Below are 20,312 nucleotides of genomic sequence, written 5' to 3'. Positions count from 1 at the left end.
TTAATGTCCTTGAACTACTTCTCATAAGCTGGTGAATATTTTTCTCAGTTGGAATATAATTAATTTTCAATCATACTTAAATTATTTCCTTCAATGTATAACAGCAAACACATTCTCATATTTTGCAAAATAAGCTTCAGTGTTTCCTTCATTTTCTTCATTGCTTTTAGAATATAAAATAAGATTATGTAGTCTTTTACAAGCAAAACCAGCATGTTTGTCTTGTGCAATGCTTTTAATAGTTCAGCTATTGAAAAGCTCTAAGGTAAATGTAGTTTGATAGTGCCTTTGCCATGCCACTGATACGGTTTTGGTTACTCATAAGAACATAAGGAGTGTAGCACAAAACATACATTGTTTACACTAAATATAGCAACTGTATTTTCCTTATAACATTTTAAAAAAATTTCTAGATCAAGAAGTTCAACGGTTGAAGATAGGAATGGAATCGTTATTGGTTGCAAATGAAGAAAAGGTGAGATAATTATCCTCATTCTGCACAATAAGAATGAAATTATGGTTTTGAATCTCTGAAATGTTCTGAATATCCTGCTTTTTGTAAACGTGGTATTGCCCTGATTTTTGTATTATCCCATGAGAGTGTGACAGAAGGTTGATTTTTAAATAGCCAGTGTGGCTGACCTTGCTAACCTGGCTGCAGAACCTGGGAGATGCATTAGATTCCAGAGGGGAGTAGAAAGCCAGGGTGGTTAATGAGCAGAATCTCCTGGTTTCTGCTATTGAAAAGATCACTGAGGTTTGGTCATGTCTGGCAGCTCTCCACCTTTCAACCTAATCTGAACTGCATTGATATCCCCAGTTTAGATTGTGATATTAAAAGAAAGTCAAAGTGGCTTTTGAATCGGACTCAATTTTTAGGAGAAAGGGACCAGGATTTAGAGAGACAAGGGTAGAGAGGGAAGAAAAAAAGGAGTACTAAAGGAGAGGAGGAGTTAAATTAGACCCATTTAAATGGTAAATATGGCTTTTGTCTCTTATCACCTATATGCTGTTTGTCTGTGAATCGGACAATTTAAGTGCGGTGTTTAGGGCTTAGTCTTGGAGGATGTTGACTCTCCACCTTCAGATGCCATTGACCTACTGCATAACTGTTCCTTATTTTTGGAGGGGGTGGGGGGCTTCGAGGGGGATTAATTTTTGAGGAAATTGTAATTCTTGTTTTATGGTAATAAACCAGGCCATAGGATTTTCCTTTATGGTGACACACTCATATATGGTGAAATAGACAGTAATATACATCCCTAAAAACTTCCTTTAGCAAGTGGGGAATCTGGACAGGGAAGTGTTAATTCTGGAGACCATTAATGTGACTCATAACAACATTTAGTTCTCAAAAAAATCAAAAAGCCAAAATTTATATCGGGAAAATAAAAGACTTGGCATTATCCCCTGCCAAAATTATTCCAAGTCTGCATAAGACGTTTGCATTTGAAGGGAACACAAAATATCGTTGCTTATGTCCTAATATCTGGATATACTCACAGAGAAAGGAGGGTTATTTCCTTGGAAACTGTAGTGTCTAAACTAGTAGACTGGTGGTTGACCCACAGCTTCTTAGATGTTTAACGTAGAACTGTTACTTTCAATAATACTGCAAAATAAAATATTCTCCCTGAGGGAAAATGGCTCTAATAGCTTTTGGGATAACTAAACATTCCTTGTGTCATTTATGACAGAAAGCGCTCAACTAAGTTGCTAGTAAGTGGTGCACATACTTGGTTTGATATCTGCTGTGACTGTAATGTAGCATGCATGTACTGGAGCAGACGTTAATTGAAATGTCTCTGACAGTGACCTAGCTATGGCAGTGCAGCAGCTCCGTATCAGCTAATCACTTAAATACATGCCAACTTCCCTGGAAAGTTGGGGTTTTTTTCCCTAATGCCCACTTCTCTGCTTCTGTGGCTTTCCTGACACCTGCTTGTGAAAACTAGTTCCTCACTAGAAACTGAGACCTCATTTCTTTTGTTCTGTACAGGTTTGCCTAAGTTCAGAAAGGTGTGTTGAAAACTAGAGTGAGTGTAGATATCAGAATGCAGAACATATCCTACAAGAGAGGATTAAAGAACATGACTAGATTGTTAAACTACACAAAACATAAACATGATTTACTTTATGATTACAGGTATGACGCTAGCAAAAAAAACAACCACCACCCACTTCAGGCAATTGAGGTTCAACTCCAGAATATTCCCTTGACTCTTAGAAGTCAAAGCAGATTTCCAAATTATGCTTCTGTAAATAACTAATCTAGTAGTAATGTCAAACTTCTTTGCTTTCCTTATATCCATAATTTCACGCTCTCCAGCAGGTATTATGTACAACGGCAAATAAAAAACAAGAAATGTGCTTTACGAGGCAGGTGAAAGACCTGATCATGCTTTCTTTGAAAAGCAGGCCAAAATCACAGAAATGAATGTGTAATCCAATTTTTCAGCAGGTTAAAAATGTCAGGTTTTAAATATGATTTTATTTAATGCTTTTCACAGGACCGTCGAATAGAGGAGTTAACACTATTGCTAAGCCAGTACAGGAGGGTCAAAGAGATAATGATCACAGCTCACGGTAAAATGTCTTGTGAATAATTTCCTGATATCAGGTCTTCTAAAAACTGCGTGCACTACACCTGCTATTTGTTGTCCTTTTAAATATATGTGTATAATAATATTTCATTATGCTTCTATTTGTATCATGTTGGAGTGCTATGAGAGCAAGTATACACTGTTTCAGATACAGAGAGAACCAGAGTGTGTCTTGAGCAGGCTTGTGTGTCACTGCCTGTAGTTTGTGGAGATCTCCTTTTTGTTTCCTGTGCTGTACTCAGTACAGAAAAATAGGGTCAAATCTGTCTGGAGATTTAGTTGCAACGTTACTATTCAGCAAGACTTCTGTGACTGAATCTTATGCTCAACTCCACAAGTCATAAACTAATACTTGTTCTACATCAGTTAATAGTAAATTCCTCCCTGGGGCCTAATTTTGATGCTATGTGTTGTTTTAGATGGTGTCATTAAGACTTTCATTGATAAGGAAGGCTGACTGATGAGATTACTGCTCTGGCTGCACAGCTGTATGACCTGCTCATCAGTTGGGTCTGAAGCCCTGTAGTTTAGCTCCTTATGTGCCAAGGCTATCTGAAGTCAGCAACTGCTCTCCTTAAAACACTTTGCTATATACTGCAATGGGGCAGGAGCTTTGGTTGCAGAACTCCTACATCCATGTAGCGACGGCCAGGTGGACAGCTGGGGCCATGGTTTTGCTAGCTACGTCATGCAGCCCTGTCCCTCCTCACTGACGGGACTCCTGTAAGTCTCTTCCACAGTGCAGGCCCATGACAGGTCCTTCATGGCCAAAGCTTCATACTTCCTTTTTCACTGCTGCTGGTTGCCGTCCCCTCAGTTGTACATGGGTTGTAGAGGCCAGAACAAAAGGAATTCTAGCAAAAAGGCTGAAAAGGAGGGAGCAAACAGCAGGGCACTCATGCAGACATAGAACTTGTCAACACAGCGGCAATTAGGAAAGTTCATTCAAATTAGCTAAAGGCATGGATTTACAGTATTCTTGTGAAATTGCACTATATCCCTCTCAAGAATCAATTATTCAAAATTAAAATGACATTCAGTTTGATTTAAATTAATTAATCTGTAGGAGATTAATAAAGCATACAGATCAGTATTAAGTTTGTATGGGGTTTCCTGTGACCATTGTGTTATGAGTAACCAGTTTCTACAGTGTAAAATGACATCAGGAGACCTTAATGGATGATGAACGTTAATTAAATACATCCTATATTCAGATTTCCTACAGCACAGTTCAATTCAGGAATGGCAGTAATGACGCCAGCTAGTGTCAATGACACGATGTTTTCCTTTTATGTCATGTTTTTAATACGGCATTCATAAATGGGAAGCTGATCTCAGGTGCAATTTGATACTGTTAGTAGGACTTTTTTTTCTTTTTTGCTAAAAAGAGTTGCAATGAATATAATAAGTTCTGTTGCCTTTCCCTTCCGCTAAGAAAAATTCTGACAGCTGACTAGGCAAGTTCTTGTTTGGAGGGAACAACTGAAAACCAGAAAAATTTTATACATTTAACTGTAAAATCCGGAGAAAAATCTTTGTCCCACTTATCAGTTACACTGCAGGAAGTGGAGTGGGTTTTAGGACCACCTCATTTTAAGTTGCCACCTTAGTCTAAATTTAGTAATGAAAACTAGGAAACATGACCACCTCAAAGGACAGTTTTGTTCAATGTACATCATCATGTTAACAAACACAGTATTTTCAGGTCTTGTATGGCAGAACAGAAACTTGTATTTAACACATAAGAATAAGGAACAAGAGTCACGTAAATCTCTCTCTGAACGTTCATTTAAAGAAGGAAAAAACCCAGTTATCCCACTTCAAAGTTTTCTGAAAGGAAATGCAAAGGTGTGATCGGAGCCTGTAGAGACATATTGCCGTTAACTCCCAAGATAGCTACACCACTGTTACCCTGAGAGTAACAGTGCTCTCAACAGTAACACCCGCAGTTCCAGTCTCCTTGGCCACATCCTGGTTGTACATATTTGAGTACACCATCCCCCTGGGGACACGGCTTTTAGAGGACACGGCTTTTGGAGGACGCTTGTGTGCATGAGCAAGGAGCAAGCCACCATGCATTGGATTACTGAGTTGGTGCTGCAGGGAGTATGATGGTGTTTATGTATGCTAGTATAGACATTCAGTACAGTGTAAATAACAAACCAGTGATGCTCAGCATAAGAAAACAAAATCAAAACCCAAAACCTGTGTGGATACTAGAGTGTGTACTGAGATAGTCCACACCGAGGTGCGTACTGTGATGGCTACAACATTATCACAGGCTGAATGAGCTTGTTACCTTATGTGTGTTTGTGGGAGCCTCATGTTTAGCTTGCCAAGAAATATCTTGCTGATTATTTATTTTTTTTATTTTTAGAGGTGTGTTTTTAAGGTTCCCTTTGAAGTGTAATCTCTGCTGAAGAACTTCTGGTACAATCAAGGGGTTGAAATCTTCTGATAACTGTTTCAAATAATTACTTGACAGAAACACAATATATTGTAAGCATTTCTTATTTCTGCTTAAGGCAAGCTACAGGTCATGTTGACAAAAGACGACTGACTCTTCACCATAGGTAGCACATACATTTTAAAAAACAAAATCTATTTTGGATTAAAGTAGGGCAGCTGCTTGAAACAGCCACCCACAGCTGAATAGACTGCAAAGGCGCGATCCTGAACTCAACTATAGAGGTAGTTCTTTTGGTTGTAGTCATTTGTGCCAGCTGAAGGGCTGTGTACCGGGAACCACAGCATAAGAGTCACTTCATATCCTGAAGGGCCAATGGTCCGTGCCAGGTTTGTGGGCGGTCTTTGTAGCTGAACAGCATGATAACCAAGCTCCTGTCTAATGAGTTTTTAACTGATTTCTCTTCTACTAGTGCAAAGGCTTAACCATAAGATTTGGTGGTTTTTCATAACTGCCTAGAGCTGCTGCACATCTATCGCATAAATTAGGAATTTAAATTAATGTGCTTAAAGGTCAGTCTAAATTTCTCCATCATGACATAGCAGTCCTTCCACATCCTGTTCGCAACCCTATGATAGGAGATCTCCAGAAAAAAATTCTTATCCAAGATACACCAGAAGTTTGGTGAGCGCTAAATATTCAGACCCTGATTTAGTATTGCAGCTTTGACAATTTAGGAATAAAAATCCTACTAAATAATGATTTTGGAGTATTTCAGTATTTGTTTAGATCTGGGATACCCAGAAAAACCGGGAGCATGTTTACCATGTTCATCCTTGAACTGAGCATGGGTTACTGCATTATGATACAAATGATGTCAAACATGCATACTACCTATAAAGCGATATACTAAGAGTGAGAAAATGGTACCAACTCACACTTGCCTCAGAACATGACAGTGAGAATTAGCGTGGTTCAGAAGCCACCTCATAAGCAGCCCAGCTACTCACAACAGAGCACAGCACAGAACTAGAAATGGTAAATTTGTGGCTCTAATATAAACCAGCTTGCTTCTAAGTCGGAGCCCAAAGGAGGGGCAGGGAGCGGAGAGGCGGGTAAACTGCATGTGTCAGATGAAGACTGAAGGGGAATTTAGAAACTAAAGTATTAGACTGTCTGATATGGTCCTAAATGTTATTTTTTTGGCCTGTTTCTCTCCCTTTCTACTTCTGATCTTTAACGCTCACAGGCTCTTCTGTTTCTGGTGGCAGTGAAGAGGAACTTGAGACAACTTTAAGGAAGTGGAATCTTTTGAATAATCCTCAAGGAGAATTATTTAAAACAGAGGTACTTAGTAAAGATGTTTTAGAAGCAAGTTCTGCTGTATATATGATTTGTTTGTATTGGTCTCTCTGCAGTAGCTAAGGTAATCTAGATGAGGGTTTCGCTCTGGCTTGAATTTTTGTGTATCTTGGTATGGGCACTATAGATTCAGAATCAGGCACTAGAGTTACAGGCTTGAAACTCTTCTATTTTGCATAGGCCTCTTCAGGAGAATTGTCGCCAGCTATGCTCTCTCCAGTGCCGCACAAAGCTATGGAAATCAGGCAAGACCTTTGTTTCTTGTTTTTCATGTGGATTGTCCTAAGTCTGTATTATTTAATCTGTTTAAGATTTAATCTGTTGGCATCTTGTCTTGCCTGTTCCTGGCTTTGCAAGAACTTTTGGGTACTTGTGAAAGCAGTGTTTGCCCTGGGAGTTTGCAATACGTAGCTGTATAAGGTTTGCATTACAGGAATAAATTAGCACTTTTATGTATCAGAAGATATATGTATTGTAGTACTTAAACCAGTGTATTTTATTCTGATTTAAAGTGGAAGCATTCCAGTATCTTCAACTAATTTAGCCTCTCCACAAGAAGAATCTTTGGAAATCATAAATAGGTAAGAATGAGTAACTTTAATTGAAATGTAAACATATAGCCAGAAAATTTCTATAATTCTGCTTTTTTCAATTTTTAAAATCTTTTTAAAAGCCGCTAATGTTGCACACTGTTCACACAGAGTTCTTACTGTCTACGTTTACTTGTTAAGAGCTGCACATTGTACCTTGTTGCCTCTCATTGTTGATCAAAGGATGTCTTCTTGCTGTTTCTGACTTCATCTACTGCAGCTCCCAAAGCTATGAGTTTCAGAATAAAAATATGACAAAAGAAATTTTTTCCTAATTCTGAATTATTTGTTCTATGCAGACATTATGTGATATATACAGCTGTCATATGACACAGTTGTGGCATATGCAAATGTTCTATTAACTGTTGCTTTTTTGCCTGTCATTATTTTAAGGGTTTCACAGAAAAAAAAGTCAAGTAGTTTAGAAGATTTGCAGAGTGAATCCCTGGAAAAGGTTGGTTTATTTGTAATCACAATTTCTGGTGTTTAATATCACGACTAAAAGATAAGGACCAAGTACAAATATTCTTTTTGTTTCACATGTCGTAACCTTAACCACCACTAACGTTGTATGCGGTGAAAAAAGTCCCAATGATAAAACAGTTAAGGTTCTTTTTTTTTTTTTTTTTAACCCCATTGCCAAGCTTATAGACTAAACAAACTAGCTGACACACCCATACGTACACATCCTGAAATTCAGCTTTTCAGCTGAAAAAGAAAAATATTTAAGAGAAATACAACTAATCATGTTAATGAGGAGTCATTTTGTTGAACTGCCCTATTATTTTGTTTATAGGTAAGTGCTTTTAAAATAATTTTGACTTCCAAATTGGTAAAAATATTAAGGCAGCAAATCCTGAAAGTAATTAAGCATTGGGTCTGGATATTTCTACATAGGATTCCTTTTTGAGTGTTTGCATGTAAGTATGAGTGTCGCTCCCTAACTTAGACTTCTGATATAAATGGCATCCCTGAAGATGGTAGTGATGCTGCCTTAGCTAAAACAGCAGGAGCGCTGTTACTAATTAAAAGGCCTAATTCCATTCCAGAATAAGAGACTTCCCAATTTACAAAGGCTCGTTACATTATGGTCCAGAGGCTTGTTTTGTCATTATGTGCCTTGAAATATTTCTGCACTTGTAATAATGCTTTGTGAGACTTGTTATTGACACTTTCTATACTCAAATTAGGCTTAATTAGATGCCATTTAAAATGGATACTAGTAATATGATTGTTCCAGTTCTTCGAATTTTCTTAAATTTTTCTTAAATTATTCTTAAACCTCTGAAGATGACAGTGACCAAATAGAATGTTTGAAGTTGGCATTGCATTCATGTGATTGTGGTCATACATGTGACAAATCAGTTTAGAACTAACATTTTATTCCATGTGGAATTTATGAAGGTCTGTTTTCTTTTCATAACTTTTAAATTATTTTCCTTTCTTAAATTTAAAAACTTAATTTGTCTCCATGATATGATGTGATAAGGCTGTACCTACACATTTAGGCTATAAATCTATTCTGTTACATCAGAGTCCACAGAAAACCAAGAACTACCAAGGATATGAGAGAATTGTAGCAAGCCAGCCCCATGTTCAGCAAGGCATTTAAGCTGTACACACTAATTTGAGGCATGAGGCTTCTTGGGGAAATAACTGAGACTGCGCTACGTGTATGAGTAAATGGCTAAATGTGAATTAGTTACAACCAAGGGCCAAGAGAACTTGTTTTGCTGAGCCAGCATGACAAGACTTTGCTTCTTGCATTAAGTCCCAGAGAACCTGTGCTAGCGGCACTGTTTCCTGGAGCTATTCTACTTTGCACAAAACTCAAATTCCAAGTCCAGCGATAATAATAATAAAATAAAACACATTGGTGTCTCTGACGTAGCCATGCAGATGTTTTTATCACTTCATTTCCATCACAGCTCTTGTTTATGGTTTCAGCTGGATATATACCATATTATGTACTTTTTATGTCAGTCATTTTCATACTGTTTTAACTGTTAAAGAACTATTACGTTCACAGCTTAAAGTAAGCTTCCAGGGACCACCCAAGAAGCCTAAAAATAGAAAAATACCTTTGATCACAACAGAACCTAAACATGGCCTGAATTCTGTAGAATGGTTTGAACAAACACATTTAGTATTAAGTATTTTATTGAAATGAAATGAAGAGATAACAGGCCTTGTAATATATTGTCAATGCATTAAGTAGCATCACTATAGTAGTAAGACTACAATTGATGTTCTGTGTATGTATGTTAATACTAACATTTGTCTGTTGCTTTTTTCCATAAAACTTTGACATTACCCTCCCTGCAACTCCGTAGTATGTAGACGGAAAACCAGTACAGCCTGTTGTAGAACAAGAGGTATATTAACTGTAAACTGTCGTAACATTTGTCTGTTGTGATGTGCTCTGATGGTACGGCTGTGTTTTCATTCTATATTCATTTTCTTTTTAAAATGTTTGCATAGTTCAGTTACTGACAGACTTGGAGAACAGGGGTAAGGATTTGAGAGGGAAATCTGGGGTTTTTTATGTAAAAGCTATTATGTGAGATTAGAAACTGAAGTCCATCAATTTCAGAAAATATGGTGCTAACGTAATTTCTCTCCTGATATAATTTTTGGTACAAGTCAGGATGTACTCCTGCAGTTGCCAAAACAGGAGCAGGGGTTGAGGAATGCAGGAATCTGGACTGCAGTTATAGTATCACAAAGGTACCTTTAGGCCTTGAAATAAGAATAGATGAACCAGTGGTTATCTCATTAAGTGTTTCATGTATCATCCTGTCAGAGACAATGTTTTAGAGACAATTGTCAGAGACAATTTTGTTAAAATGGGGTTACTTAATAGAAGCATACTACATAAGTGTTGTGTATTTTCAGTACAAAGTTCTCCTGCATAACCTCCTTTCTGAGACTGAAACATTTACCAATATGAGCTTGTTCCAAAACACGCAATGAACATACACCACTCACACTAATGGCAATTGGAGCGGCAGGTTCATTTTTCTCTGGAAAAGCCTCTAGTCCCATACTTTTGACAGGTGTGGGATATACATTTTTGTCCAGCATGATGGCTCCTTCATCTTTTCATTTGGATTCAGTATGGAAGAAGCCTCAACGTGCAGTTTCCAAAGCACCTCTATGAAATGCATACGTTGGCTGGAAAATTATCTTGTTAGGCTCCAAACCATCAGATTGATATGCAAATTCTAATCTACCCTCGCACAAGGAGCAAGATCCCCAAATAGTTGATCACTGAAAAATTGAATGCAAGGAAAATTAAGAGATATTCAATTTTTAGCAAACCCTATATACCGGTTCCCTTTCAACAGAATATACAGAGACTTTGAGGACCACCTCTTGTGAGCTCTGTTGCTGGTGGAAGGTCCTCCCAGCATAAGAAATCTCACTGATGCTAGTGACACCGTGTGTGTGTTCCATAGCTGCAGGCAAGCATACCTTAGACTCTCTTTTAGCCTGACGTGGACAAAAATTGTAGAGTCAGCAGCCATTCAGACTAGCCCTAAAATACAGCTCAGTCTATGCTTTTTTTCCCCAGCATATATCAAAAGTATACCTTGTGCTTAGGGTCTATAATAGAATTGTCAGTTACATATTTAGCTATATATTTGGCAACTATATATTTAGCTATAAGTATTTTTTTAAAAACATCAAATTTGTAATGTTATTTATACAACAAGATCTTAATTCTTACAAAAGTGAAATTTCTGTAGCCTAACTTCATTGTTGATTCTTTTACTGTTATTAATGGTGGTGGGCAAATATGTTTGACCAGATTTGAGTTATACAAATGCTTTTGGCTTAAATTCCTGTGAGATACAATTGTGAGGCAGAAACATAGACAGTCTGGTGAAATACAGGGTAAAAAATTGACAGAGCAAGAATGGGCTCAGAAGTAACTCAGAAGAAGTACATTTCTGGCACTAAAATTATCTAGACCAATTATCTAGTGCCAGGGTTCTAGAGGAAAGGGAGACAGGTAGAAAAATTGTTTTGACAAAACCAGATTAATTTTCAACATAATTCTGTTTTAGTGAAATATACAGTCTGGCTGAAGTGGAAGGGGCATATGAGGGGAGGGAAGAGAAGGCTGTGTCTTAGCTAGAAAACTTTCAGCTGACTATTGGACTTAAATTGAATTATCTGTAAGGAGGAACATGGAGGGCATGGTGTCATTTAGAACCATGAACTTGAAATAATTTTTGTCAACTTTTAAAATATTGTGTACTGGATTGCAAATGCTAGGAGTGATTTGATTTATTTTATTTTTCCCTCTGTAAAAAAAACAGAGTAAGCCACTTGTGAAAGGCAGCAAGTATCAAACCTTGCCAGGAAAGCTGCCTAGACCCTTACAGAATGGAGAGCAGGGAACATACAATTCGCCAGATGGGTGTGGCATGAACGACAATGAGGACAACAGCATCCTGGGCCTGAGTACGTATCCACGCCTCCCTCAGAGGGTTATGCAGAAGGGAAAAAAGCAAACTGCTTGAGGGATTGGGACATAACATGATATATAGTCTGCTATGCCGCAACAATGGGCTATAAGGTTCACCTGATTCGGTTAGGGAAAGTTCGACTTCTTTTTTTAGCGATGTACCAAAAGTATTCCACATTAGCTCAATGGAGAGTAAAGGATGGTTTTAAGTTAGAGCATTCTTTTCTGTTGCACTTGATGATATAATTTGCTGACATCATTAATAGCGTAAGTAATGAAGAGATGCTGTTTTGAAGATTGTGGGGAAAGCATTCTGAAAGTCAATAAATCTGTAATCCAGAAAACGGCAACTTGTAGAGCTGCAGACATACTGATAATATGAAGAAGCAGTATTTTTTCCAGACAGGCTTCCAGTGCTCCCCTGAGCTTGCTGATCTGTTTCCTTAAGAAACAAGCAAGCAAACAAAAATGCACAGCCAAGTACATCATCAATACTTTTTCACTACACTGGTACATTAGAACAAACCAACCTGTCCCTTGCCATCCCACTGCACTTTCATGTGTGAAACTTTACAATATAACTAGTACTCATGCGCACGTTGCAGGTGAGAATCCCTAGTACCAGCACTACTGGTTGCTGTAGCTTGTGGAGACCCACAAGTGAAAAATTAACTTGCTAGGTGCAGAAAAACACCGGTGGATTTTGAAAATGCAATTATATTGTTATTCCACAATGATAGCCACTTGTGGAATCCTATATTATTTCTTTTCAGTGACATCCTAAGGATAGATTTACTGACAAAAAGTATTAACAGTGAGACACAGAACCAGGTGTTTGCCAAGGACTGAAGAGCTTGGGAGCACAGGCAGAAGAGTATTCTTTGCAACTTTTAAGTGCTCCTACACTTTAAAAGTTGTGGTGGGTTTTTTTTTTGTTTAGTTGGCTTTTTTGTTTAAGAACTCACAGTCCTAAAAGCTAGTGGGGTACTGTAGTTTCAAGATTTCAATAGGTTATGGGTTGTTTAGGTTTTTTTAAAGAGTTTTTCTCTGATTGCAACATTGTAGGCAATCCATGAGCCATGCTATTATGTCTTTACTGTAGGATTATCCAAGGATGGGTGGTCTTGTAAAGAAAAATGTTCTTTTTCTAGAGACAAGCAATGACTCCTTATATACGCTGAAGTAACAGAATTTTTTATGCAGGTTGGTTTGTTTCTTGTGTATGCAGTAAACTCATTACACTTCTAATTCTGTATTTCGGAGGCATTTGATGTAATCTTAGACATTGCTTCATTTCAGATGTTCTGCAGGCTTTATGGAGCTCTGTAGTATATGCTTAATGTGTTAAAAATGTCTAAGAATAGTTAAAAAAAAAAAAAAAACAACAAACCAAAAAAAGATAAATGATCATCCCTATTTGTTTAAGATGGCCTGTACAGAACTCTTGAGGCTTGTGCACACCAATGCATATTCACTTTCACGTCAAGCATATCTGCTTCTTTTCTTTTTGTTTCTGCTTTTAATACTTAGCTTACTTCTTTGCTCTTCTGTAACTTTATTTTGCTGGTGTTTTGTATCTTCTTTGCTTCTTCATTTGGCTTTCTGCTTCTTGGGATGACTGAAGATCGCATCAGGAGTGTCAGTGCACCAGTGCTAGGTACTGTATCGAAACAAGATGCATCTTTAACGTGAATTTTGCTGCTTACTTTTTTCCTTTCCTTCTTCCCTCCCCTACTCTTCGCTATGAAATACTAAGTGGGCCATCCAGACTGAAGTCCTTAATTGCAGTACTGAAATGAAGTAACAGCTCAAATGGCATTTCTTTTTAAGATACTTATTCCTGGTTTCATTCTGTTTTCACTGAATTCAACAGAAAAATTCCCTCTGATTTTCGTGGAGTATTATGGTATTAAGAATGGGCAAAGCAAGAGTCTGCTTCAGTCTGAAGACCTTAAATTAATTAATGTATTTAAATACAAATGACTGAAATAACCATACCATCTTACCCAATGTTTTATTATTTTCTTTTTTGTATCAAATGTACAGCTACTTTTTTTTTTTCCACTTTCTGAGCATGGTGGTTTTTATACAAGAACAATTTCATAGATATCTTCACTTTTTTATTATGTTCTGCATTTAAACATTAGTCTCACAGATAACAACTTTGTTAATAATTAGTATAAAATATGACTATATTACTGCTCTTAACCCAGGAGAAACTGAGAATGTGGATGGCACAGTAGTCTCAGATGAACCTTCACCGCTTTCTTCCGGAACGGATTCAGGTCCACAGTCTCCATTGTCTCCAGAAAACAGAAAGAGTCCAAAAGGGATCAAGAAAATCTGGGGAAAGTAAGCTCATTTTTTTTTAGTTCCCTGTCAAAACATTTCAGCTCAGAATGAACCCAGTTCTTGGCAAAAGCTACACTATCTACAGCAAGAATAAAGTACAATTCAGGAAAAGGAGAGAAAGCAGCTCTGTGATTGTACGGGTGTGTTTCTATGTACACATGGGTGTAGAAAAATGGATGGTAATGTTCACAGCATCATGCTGTTGGAAGAAATAAGACACTCTGCTGTCATCTTAATGGTAATAAAATGCCAGCAGTTTCATTAGATATGAAAAAATAAACGATAGTAAGTTGTTAATTATAGAAGGCATCAGGTAAAAACTGAGAGAAAACAGAAGAAACAACAAAAAGCAGAGGGACCGAGCTTTACTGTGTTCACTTTATCTGCTTCAGGACAGCAGGCATTTACAAGCCTGGCCTCCGGTGCGGTTTATTAATTGGATTGAAGGGTTAGGGGTGCTCTGCAGAGCTTTATTCTTTCCTCAGAGTTAGGTCTAGTCAGTGTTTGCCTGGAACTTCTTCAGCTACCACTTGAATTAGATGTTTGTAGTTTACAGGAAGATTAATACAGCTGCTAGTTGTCACTGCAGTTTCCATACGAAACTGTTCTCTGTTGCAAGCTAATAGTACTATTTTGGCACTCTTGTCTTGAAAGAATAAGAAGAACTCAGTCAGGTAACTTCCCTGCAGACGATCTGGGTTTAGCAGAGTTTCGAAGAGGTGGCCTCCGTGCAACAGCTGGACCTCGGTTATCCAGATCAAAGGAAACCAAAGGCCAGAAAAGGTAACGGTTCCTTCTTTACCTTGCACAGCATATTATGCAGTATTGCTAAATGTGCTGAACGGCCAAACTCTCCTCTTGTGAAATAACGTTTTTCCCAATGTACTTCATTACATGTGGAATTCCACAACAACTGTAAAGTATCTCTCTGGTAGAAAATGCATCCTGAGTAGCTCCCCTGTCTGCACTCCTTCAACTGCACGTTACAGCACTAGCTGTTTGTTGGACTGCCACAAATTTCACTTTGTTAAAGAACAAGAAAACCCATAATCATCTCCTGTGGGAATATCTGCAAAGGGATAAGGATTCAGCAATTCCCTTTTTCCTCTTTTCAAATAGAAAATGGGAAACTCTCATTTGTGCCCCCTCCCCAGCTGTTCACAAGTTGAGGCTAGGCGGCCAAATTAAGAGGACACTAGTACCACAGCACATACTGTGAGAATGGCCGTTGGCTTTTATTACTGCACAGAACAAAGCACACTAATGCACATGCTCCTCTGGCACACGAGGAGCTTTCTGATAATAACCATAATTCTGTCCTTTAAGATTCTTCAAACATTTCTTGTACTTTCCAGTGACTACAATGCTCCATTTGCTCAGTGGAGCACTGAACGAGTTTGTAACTGGCTTGAGGACTTTGGTCTCGGTCAGTATGTCATTTTTGCACGGCAGTGGGTGACTTCAGGCCATACGCTGTTAACTGCGACACCTCAGGACATGGAAAAGGTAACAATCTGTAACTTTCTCTCAAGCAACATTACATGTTGAGTCTGTATAACCAGGCCCCTTGAAACAATTGGCAGTTCTGCCTTTCTGAAATATGTAGTATCCATTTTCGTAGATACTTAAATGAGATTAAAAGAGCCAGAGGCAAGGCAAACCATTTGTTAACGGTTACTGTTGCAGGAAATGGGAATAAAGCATCCACTGCACAGGAAGAAATTAGTTTTGGCCATTAAATCAATAAATGCAAAACAAGATGAGAAGTCTGCACAACTCGATCATATCTGGGTGACACGTAAGTGTTTGAACTGTCAGGGAATTGTTTGGAAAGGAATTTAGGAATTTCCCCCACCCTTGTGGAAGGGCTTCCTGATACACGTTTGTTTAAGCAGTTACTAAACATCTTTTTAAAGGTACTGAGTTTCAACACACTAGAATGAGAATTTTTGGGGTGTTCTTGACATCCCAATTATACAGCTCTGCGGTATGATCTTCCAAGGGGAACTCCATCATTCAGATTGCAGGGAAGTAAATAGGGGTGAGGGGGCTCAATCTAGCAAAAGCCACGTTGTGCTGCAGAAAGTATGTGCTCAGTCACACACTGTATGTAAAATATCACAGAGGGAGTATGGACAAAGCTGGTGGGAATTGCTTTTAGGCTTCTGGTAAAAGGCTGTCCTCTAGAAAGGCGAATAGGTAGAACAAGCTACCTGAATGCCTCAGAAGAAGCCAGCCCAGACAAGAAGGGGAGAAGGGCTTCGTTCTCGCTGATCTGGATTTGGGTACACCACTGTTCTTGTATCTGCAGGATGGCTTGATGATATTGGTTTACCTCAGTACAAAGACCAGTTTCATGAATCCAGAGTTGATGGGAGAATGTTGCAGTACTTAACTGTGGTAAGCTAAAATCCTTGTTCCTCAGTTTAGCCAAATTTAGCTTCAGAATGAGCAAAGAATTTTACAATTTTCCTTTGAATGTGAGCAGTTAAAGAATTTTTTGCAAGACGGAAATAGTCCCAGCAGTAACTCATCTATGTTGTCTAGTGCATGATTACTATTCCTAGGGTATAAGTCATAGGGTATGTTATAGCTAACTTCCACAAAGTCTTTCTTTCAATATCGTGTAGCACACCGTGATTAAAGGTAAAATGACCTATTTTACTTCTGGAACGTGGTGTGCTCCACACCAAGTTAGCAACAATACTCGGTACACTAACGATAAGCAGCAATTCTAGTAATTTGTACAGCTCCAACCACATTAGCGGCAAACCATGCAGTATACATGCCACTGTGTTTTCTTACATCTTCCCTGCCCAGGTTTGGATAATTAAGTATTTGTTTTTGTTAGCTGTGCTATGAAAAAAATGCCTCATCTAACTTATCAAAAGTACAGCCTTGTCTGTGCTGCTTCAGGAGCCTCTGCTATAGGACCATGGTCCCTACTGTTCATGGTTAGGTGTGTGTTGCTAGCCACAGTCATCCTACCCATGACAGGATCTTAGCCAGATTGGAAGCAAATATTTTAAATTTTAAAATGCCCAAATATTTTAAAATTATCCAAGAGCCAGGATTTTTCTCAATAGGGCTATAAGCTCTCCTTCATATTTTAGCCAGGTTTTTCTTTAAAAAAAACAAACAAAAAACCCAACAAAAACCTGCAGAATCCCCACGCTAAAAAACTGTCTTTAAAATATAAACTTTTACTTTACCTAAACCATAGTTACTGTGGTTTGTATAGAACTACATAGCAAGCTCAAAATCTTTCTTCGTGGGGGAAGTACCTGTCTTGGTATGCATTCTGTGCTCTCTCCTTTACAGAATGACCTTCTCTTTCTGAAAGTCACCAGTCAGCTGCATCATCTGAGTATTAAATGTGCCATTCATGTGCTGCATGTCAACAGTTTTAACCCCCACTGTCTACGCAGGAGACCAGTTGAGGAGGTAAAAGAATGTTTAAGTAAATTAATTTAAAGAAGCACTAATTACCTGATTCCAGCCAAAGGGATAGAAAGTTAGCAGTGTATGGTGATACCTCAGTCACTGCTACTAGGGAGTTGAGGCTAAAGCAGTAGTTATGCTGCTTTCTAGCTCTGGAATGTAACATGTACTCACCCATAATAAAAATCTACTCGCTCCTTAAGTGCTTGAAACACTTATTAGTTGAATCTCATCCACTTCCTTTAGAAATTATTGGCTTAGTTTAAAGACGTTAATTCAACTTCCAAGAGAATAATTTGAAAGTTTTTTCTTGCCTGTCCTAATTTTTAGCTCTCAAAGACTGTAAGTTTTTTGCCTTTCCTGGTCAGCATAGCTTATTCTCTTAGTGTTAAAGACTGACAATAATACTGTTGTCAAAATGCTCCCTTTTTTACACCCCGCAGCTGTAGTCTCTACTGTTATACTACATGATGCAATATATAGGGTTTCATCTGTACTAGACTATGCCTGCCACCTCGTCAGAGGATGTTTGAAAGAAGCCTTGAACAGAAACAGTACCTTAGAATGGGGGAAAAAATACCGCTCTTTGAGGAAGAGGAGGAATGATGTTTTTATCAGAACTGAGGATACATAGCATGAACATGCCGTGATAATGCAGGCTACATTGTTATCGTCTTCTCTGGTTACTTTAACAGAACAACATTTCGCCTTCTGAAGTAGTTCAGTGGTCCAATCACAGAGTGATGGAATGGCTCAGGTCAGTTGATCTGGCAGAATACGCACCAAACCTTCGAGGAAGCGGAGTGCATGGTGGCCTGATTGTAAGGACCCGTTTTAACATTTTACTACATATATACTAAAAATTGATAGTCTGTAACATAAAATGTCTTTTATCCAGTGTTTGTCAAGAGGAGAAAACAAATACATTTGCAGTATGACAGCATGATCAGGCCTTCAAAAGAACCTCTGTATCTGATCTGTGCATCTTAATTTTACAAAGGAAAACTAAAACAAAGAAGGGACTGCTAAAATGTTTTTTATAATCAAAGCTGAGCTGCACATGCGTGTTTAACAGCGGTATTTTAAAAAACCTGAACTGTACTGTGGGAAAGTTACTTATTGATAAGGCATCATTGAGTTTTTGAGTGGTTTTAATAGAATTCTAAGCCACAGTAAATAACTGTCCTGAACTCACAACAGTCTTGCCTGCAATCAGGACTGACACCTTCGTAATTCAAAACATTCAGAACCGTTTGCAGCTTAGTAAAGTCAGGGTTCTGAAATACCATGATTCTAGTACTGTAGAATTTTTGCAAAAATGAAATGGAAAAAATGGTGCTAAGATTAAGTTTATACTCTCAGAGTAGAGCAGAAAATTCTGAAAACAAATTTGTTCAATCCAAAGAAATGTAAGGTTTGATGATAAATATAGTTAGGTATTTGTCTGATCACGCTCCGCATTTCTTGGTGCCTACCTTCATGGATTTCCCACTCAAGCCCTAGTGAGTATCGTATCACAGTGAGTTATACAAGGTCTGACATAGATAGCTTAGCAAGAATGAGAAATCCCTCTGATAAGCACTGTAATGGTTTACTATTGCAACTATTTTACCATATGCAAAATAAATATTCTGCCATTTTTTAATAGATTCTGGAACCGCGCTTCAATGGTGACACACTGGCAATGCTGCTGAATATCCCACCTCAAAAGACCCTACTGCGACGCCACCTAACAACCAATTTTAATGTATTAATTGGCCCAGAGGCACAACAAGAAAAAAGAGAAATAACGGAGTCAACAGCATACACACCTCTGACCACCACTGCCAAAGTTCGGGTATGTACTGCTTTCAAAAAGGAGATATTTCAGAATGTCAGACTTCCTCTCCCCCTGCCATCTTATGGGGAGAAAAAGAAAAAAAAAAAAAAAAAGACAACAAACATGGGCAGAGAGATCAGTTCTAGGTGGAGTGTTACATTTTCCTTAATTCTAACTACCAAAGCATTTAATTTGTATCTGGTTAAATGAGCTCCTGAAATAAGCATGTAATCGCATCTTTGCTTCGAAGGAATGCTATCTAAATGTATGTAAAATCAACTGCAACTCCCAAGTTGGAAACAAATTTATTTAGTTCAGAATGTATGTACTTTAAGGACTGGGGTAGAGCAGTAAATCAAAAAGGAGAGGATTTTGAATGTTTAAAGGACAACCTTATTTTTCTTATTTAAAACTTGTTGTCTTATTTTAGCCAAAGAAACTTGGATTTTCACATTTTGGAAACTTAAGAAAAAAGAAATTTGATGAATCAACAGACTACATTTGTCCTATGGATACAACCCCAGCTGCTGCGAACGGTACTCAGAAAAACTATGGTGGCTACAAAGGACTTAGTCCATTCACTGATAGGGAACTGGAGCAGGTGGGACAGACAGACTGATGCCATTCTCATCTCATCCTCTCCATGCATTCCAAAGCTTGCAAATAACCAAATGTTAGCATGTAACAAAGCATTTGCTATGTCCGCATGAATTCATTGAGAAAGCAGTGGCTATGGACACTGGAAAGAGTTCTATGCTAAGAATATGTCAGGTTAATTTTTGTAATCAACATAATAATAAACTCATCCATCTTCAAGCCCTTTTTCAGGAACACAACACCTTTACACTATGAAGATCGATGTATTTTGGCAATTAAGGTGGTGGTTGCAGTAAACACAAGACTTTTGTACTTCTAGCTTTCATAATCTGAATATGGCACACTACATTTTTCATTATCTTTATGGGTGGTTTTTAATGTAATAAATTTATTTGGACTAATTTGTACAAAGCTGTCAAGTTATATATTAAAGTACAACTGGATTGTATATTTTACAGACATTAATCAAAGAATCCAACTGAATTTTTCTTCCTTTATGTACAGCAGGGAATAGTTATGCTTAGACAGTATATGTGAAAATAATGCATCAGTAATTAATCAAGTAAACACGATTATTAATAAACCAATACTTAAGTAATTCACTTCTGTTATGTAGTAGTGAATTTGTGAAACTGTGTCTAGACATCATACAGACAAATGATGAAGA

General features: G+C 37.9%; 1 protein-coding gene across 1 annotated transcript in view; it reads left to right on the top strand.

Annotated features, from left to right (window-relative positions):
* Window positions 1-20,312, top strand: part of PPFIBP2 (PPFIA binding protein 2) — a gene marked incomplete at its 3' end in the record, with an annotated part of 89,726 nt that overhangs the window by 67,656 nt on the left and 1,758 nt on the right. The window contains exons 10-26 of the mRNA XM_082000656.1: window positions 414-475; window positions 2,511-2,586; window positions 6,260-6,357; window positions 6,553-6,617; window positions 6,885-6,953; window positions 7,356-7,416; window positions 11,288-11,432; window positions 13,061-13,093; window positions 13,650-13,788; window positions 14,443-14,571; window positions 15,144-15,294; window positions 15,475-15,586; window positions 16,100-16,188; window positions 17,110-17,232; window positions 17,925-18,050; window positions 18,878-19,066; window positions 19,479-19,649. Coding sequence (XP_081856782.1) covers window positions 414-475; window positions 2,511-2,586; window positions 6,260-6,357; window positions 6,553-6,617; window positions 6,885-6,953; window positions 7,356-7,416; window positions 11,288-11,432; window positions 13,061-13,093; window positions 13,650-13,788; window positions 14,443-14,571; window positions 15,144-15,294; window positions 15,475-15,586; window positions 16,100-16,188; window positions 17,110-17,232; window positions 17,925-18,050; window positions 18,878-19,066; window positions 19,479-19,649 — 1,838 coding nt within the window. The remainder of the gene's footprint in view (window positions 1-413; window positions 476-2,510; window positions 2,587-6,259; window positions 6,358-6,552; window positions 6,618-6,884; window positions 6,954-7,355; window positions 7,417-11,287; window positions 11,433-13,060; window positions 13,094-13,649; window positions 13,789-14,442; window positions 14,572-15,143; window positions 15,295-15,474; window positions 15,587-16,099; window positions 16,189-17,109; window positions 17,233-17,924; window positions 18,051-18,877; window positions 19,067-19,478; window positions 19,650-20,312) is intronic.

The sequence above is a fragment of the Phaethon aethereus genome (assembly GCF_964289735.1).
Source record: "Phaethon aethereus genome assembly, chromosome: 5".
NCBI lineage: Eukaryota > Metazoa > Chordata > Aves > Phaethontiformes > Phaethontidae > Phaethon > Phaethon aethereus.
The sequence above is the reverse complement of the archived record's forward strand: the minus strand, read 5'-3'. Positions and strand labels throughout refer to the sequence as shown.